Source organism: Anarrhichthys ocellatus, unplaced genomic scaffold (genome assembly GCF_004355925.1).
Source record: "Anarrhichthys ocellatus isolate YVR2014 unplaced genomic scaffold, GSC_Weel_1.0 scaffold2722, whole genome shotgun sequence".
Lineage (NCBI taxonomy): Eukaryota > Metazoa > Chordata > Actinopteri > Perciformes > Anarhichadidae > Anarrhichthys > Anarrhichthys ocellatus.
The window spans coordinates 2260-7027 of NW_022282696.1; the positions used below are offsets into that span (position 1 = coordinate 2260).

The window sequence follows — 4768 nt, forward strand, 5'->3', positions numbered from 1 at the left end:
GACTCTGATGTGTTTGCGTTTTGTTGTCTAGACCTAACGTTCATTCTTTTTAAAATAATGTCTTCCCATAAAAGAAGTCGTGCCAAATGACACGAAAAAAAGGAGCATTTGTCACTCGGCATGAAACAAACAGATTAAATTTCGTGACTATCTGACGAGCTGAGACTGTGTAACTGAATACGTTCAGTCATCAGACGGCTAGGGTTGAGTTCATGTCGCTGTATGTTAGCTGAGGTTGGGGGTGGGACTTCCTTTTGTTTTCATTACTTCACATAACAGCATGTTTGTATCAAAGGTTCAGGTTCCTTCGTGATTATAGTGTCATGTGGTCGGGGACAAACAGACAAAGATCAACCCTGCTGATCAAACCAGAACCCTGAACCAGAACCCTGTCCTCCTGGAACCAGACGCATCAAAGTGTAGGTTCACGTCTGGAGCTTTCTGTTTCCTGCAGCTCATCATTGAGCCTCGTTTCCACTCACGTCTGCTGTCGGTGCCCGAGTTTCACCAGACAATGAGAAATATAAAGTGCAGTTTTATCGGAGAGGTTCTCGGGTGGAGCAGCTCTCACCCAGCTGACGTTTCACGTTTCTGCGAAGCATCTTTGCTGTAAAGTCATCACTATCATCAAACAGGAGGATGATAATCAATGATCCATTCATGCTTCAGAATCACTGTGTTGTGGTGCTACAGCTCACCTGTGAGGGTGAAAATATTTATATAAAATGTAGTGAAATAATCGGGACGCCGTGGAGCCGCTGCTTCTTCAGATTTCTGTTAGTCTCTTTATTTCTGTCAGATTACGGATCATGAAACATCACAATTCATCAAAGCAGTTTCCTTTCATATGAAACTCCTCCAGAATACCCACAATTCTCTCTGTTCATCACAGATTAACGTTGATTCACTTTCACATTAGAGAATGCACAATAACTCTATACAAAATAGCGTCTGGATATTTATTCCTGGTATAAAAATAAGTTCTAAGTGCTTCACACACTTTAATACTGTCTCTGCTTCGGCGTGTCCATGGCTGAAGGATCTGTTTGTGTCCCGAGTGAAACCAGAAGTCAACGTTGATTTAATTATCACGTAACTTCTGGAGTTATTTCAACCTGAACTCTGCAGAGGTTTCCACAGACGCTCTGATCGTGTTGCTGGACGTTTGTGGAACAATGCATGAAAAATAAACGTTTCCTAAGATGTCATAAGAGTCGTTGACAACTATGAAGATAATCTGGAGGTTCTATGTTCTGAGTTTTAGGGTCACAGCTGATCTTTTGTTCAGTGGAACAGACGACACACGATGTGAAAATACTGAAACATGCAGAAATATCAACAAGTGAAACTCCCCGAAGAACCGAGGCGACCTGAAGCTGATGTTCCTGCTCTGAGTTTTACATTCAGGAGTTTCTTTAAATGCTGATTAGAATTCATTAGTTTCAGTCATAAGTCGTAAAGAAGCTTCTGTCTCTCAGTGCACGTTGAGCACCTCACAGGACGGCAGAAAACCCGATGAGGGACAAGATGAGGGACAAGAAGCTCATGACACCACAATCTAAAAACTACATTGTCACAGTTTGTAACTACAAAGTCCAGGGTGCCTCAGTGACTAAAACAGAGTTTCAATTTTTAAATCCGACAAATTTCAGTTGTAATGTACAGACAGGAAAAAAACGCTGAAATGGTCAAAAGGTAGTTTCCAGTTGAAAGACATTGAAAAGAACTACAAATCCCAGTTATCTTAGAGAAAATAGCTACGGTTACAACAAAGCATAGAAGAACTAAATCTATTTCGCTGATTGAGTTTTTGAATACTCAATATAAACATAAAAACATACAAACAAGAGTCTTAACCGACAGCCAATCACAATCCAGCTACTTAATCAATCCCAGAATAATCCCAGATATGTACGGACGCATAATTCATATATGATAGATAATATGAAGAAAGAAAGAAGATTTAACGGGTGAGAAATCATGTTTCTGGGCGACCGGCGAGTCCAAAACAGAGTCCACGGTGGACTTCTCTTAATAAAGGTGCATTCCCACTATTCTGCTTTAGTTTCTGAGTCCTGATGGAGCTGATCACGTCAGGTCTGTTTCTGAAACTCTTGTTTGGAGAATAAAGCAGTTTGGTGTGAACGCGTCTCGAGCTGTGAGATGTTTTCTCTCCTTTTTAGAAAACGCCGTATCCGTCGGTGTGACGCGTCGCCACAGCGAAGGCCGGGTATCCCTCGTAGGTGGTGTAGGCCGTCAGGTCCCGACCCAGGGACACGGCCTGCTTCAGCTGGGACGCCACCGCCGACGCTGCCGGGCTCGCCAGAGCGTAACCTGGAGAGAGACGAGACCAGAATCAATACGCCGTTATGTTTGGAGTCACGTAGTCAGAGCTCCGAGTCTCTTCACCAACAGATGTTCTGTAGGTCAGTCGATGTTCTAACTAAACTCTGTTCAAAGAGACAAATCCTCAGCGCATCAGCTCAATACAATGAGAGGAAACAGCTTCCTGTTTCAGTGTCAAGATTTTCACAATAAAAGCATCCTAAAACAAGCTGCAGTTAACTTTGTCAAAGCTCTTCTTCTGACTTCACAGTAGAAACAGAATGTTAGAGTTACTGTTGGAACATCAGCTGAACTAATCACAGTTTAAACCTTTTCAATCAATATTTACTGATCAATAATCAAACTCATTCTACAGGATGCTGTCATGTGACACAAACTATTTCACAAGTAAATACAACATCTGGAGTCTGAGATGTGAGAAGTATCAGTATAACAGCTGTATAAAAACCGTAGTGTAAATGTTCACAGGTCATTACTAAGTAAGTCTGTGTGTGTGTTTGTTTTTCATGTATGTTCAGTATGAAGCTGCAGTAAATACTTCTCTTATTGGCCACTAGAGGGAAGTAGAACTCCACATTTAGTTGATTGACACTCAAATCTGACGTATCGTCACCTTTTATACCACGAAAAACACTTGATCATGATGAAAGAAGAAAAAACGAAGAATTTGAATTTAGTCAGCAGTAGTAGTAGTAGTACTTTTAGTAGCCGTAGATACTGCCGCAGTAGTTAAAGGAGAAGCAGTGGAAAAGCCATAGAATTAGCTGTAGTAGTAACAGTGCAAGGAGTTGTATTCGGAGCCAAAGTAGACAAATGGGCAGTCGGAGTACTGTGTACTGTAGCAGTGGTACTAGTAATAGTTATGTAATATAATAGTATTAGTAGCATACTCAGAGGACAACGTAGGGTTATTAGTAGCAGGTATATAGCTGGGGCTGGTTCAGGTTTATAGCTGGGGCTGGTTCAGGTTTATAGCTGGGGCTGGTTCAGGTTTGCCTCGGACCAGCCCCAGTTACGCTGCTATAGACCCAGACTACTGGAGGATTTCCTCGGATACACTAAGCTCCTCTCTCCTCTTCTCTCTCTCCTTCTGTATGAATTCATATCTCATTAATGCACATTAATAACTTTGGTTCTTCCCCTTGTGATTTTGGGCTTTACAAAATAAACTCAATTGAAAATGAATTGTTAATGTATGACTTCACCCTCACTCACTGACATGATCTTGATCTAAATGATTTATGATCAATCAATGTGTCACAAACTTGTTGGTTATTGTTCAAACATCATAACGTTCCTGGCAGTTTACTGATGTCACTTAGAGTCGGAGATCATCTAAAGCCTGACTGATGACCTGGAAGCTGCGGAGCAAGAGCTCGCCGTGCTGTTAGGACCACCAGTATGTAAACCAGTTAGAAGTGTAAGCTTCAAGTTGTCTTTGGTTCTAGTTCTGGTCCTGGTCCTGCATGGTGTCTGTTTGTCTGTTAGTGGTTTGGTTAAGGGGAGAGTTAGTTGGCTTTGGGTACGGACCTTCACATACCTGGGAAGGCTACCGAGGCCACGGCAGCGGCAGCAGCACAGCCGACGTCGGCGGCGCCCTCCGTCTGCAAGCCAAGCGTCTGCAGAGTGTGCTCGGCTGCATGCACTTTAGCTTCTTCTACGGCTGCACACAGCTTAGCAGGCGTGAAGGGATGTCTGCAGAGAGACACAATCAATGTGAGATGAAGCTGGATGATCCTTTTGTGTTTGTTTATATCAGTGTATCATGGGAAAGTCACTGTGAACTGAAGCTTGTTCTACGGTTCTGCATCAAAGAAAAACACCTCATATGTGCGAAACAACTTTCAAAACTCTAAAAGGAACAGTGTGTCAGATCTGGTGCCATCTAGTGGTTTAGCTACAGATGACAACCAACTAAATATCCCTCTGATGACTCCTCCTCCTCCAAGAACACAGTGACATGAGACACCCAGGGCATTAGCAGTAGTGTTCTTACACGTTGGGGTACTGGGTAGCCAGAGCTGGGATGGTGATCTTGTAGAGGAAGAGTTGTCTCTGGTCCGGACCGATGGCAGAGTGGAGCTGATAGATGGGCTGACCCCAGTTATTCTTCTGACACAGCTCCTCCAGAACCTGGAGACAGACAGACAGACAGACAGACTGGTGTAAATAATCATGGTGGTACAACACATTCAGGTGTCTTTCAGGTTCATCCTTTAAGAACATAAAGTAGAGACTTCTACAAACACTGACTGAACATGGCCGACCGCCTTCACTGGAACCTTCCAGAGTTTGGATTCACTTCATCACAGTCAACGAAACATAATACCTGCAGCGGGATCTGCTGATGAAGTACCACTACTCCTGACGAAGTACCACTACTCCTGACGAAGTACCACTACTCCTGACGAAGTGCCACTAC

The 4768-nt window shown here is 43.2% G+C and overlaps 1 protein-coding gene across 1 annotated transcript; it reads right to left on the reverse strand.

Annotated features, from left to right (window-relative positions):
* Positions 1–762: 762 nt before the first annotated feature.
* On the reverse strand, positions 763–4670 carry LOC116378514 (APOBEC1 complementation factor-like). Its single transcript, XM_031840402.1, has 3 exons — positions 4343–4670; positions 3887–4041; positions 763–2334 (listed from the first exon to the last, which is right to left on the reverse strand). Exons 1-3 carry the CDS (start codon positions 4570–4572, stop codon positions 2180–2182), a joined length of 540 nt encoding a protein of 179 aa, XP_031696262.1. The 5' UTR covers positions 4573–4670; the 3' UTR covers positions 763–2179.
* Between the last annotated feature and the right edge of the window lie 98 nt (positions 4671–4768).

Bases quoted from the DNA above. Each gene is read 5' to 3' on its own strand.
- LOC116378514 (XM_031840402.1), bottom strand. From the start codon at position 4,572: ATGTTCTTAAAGGATGAACCTGAAAGACACCTGAATGTGTTGTACCAC. The intron at 4,042-4,342 runs GTAAGAACACTA...GTCTCTCTGCAG, and splicing joins GCTACCCAGTACCCCAACGT to ACATCCCTTCACGCCTGCTA. The intron at 2,335-3,886 runs GTATGTGAAGGT...GTCTCTCTCCAG, and splicing joins GGCCTCGGTAGCCTTCCCAG to GTTACGCTCTGGCGAGCCCG.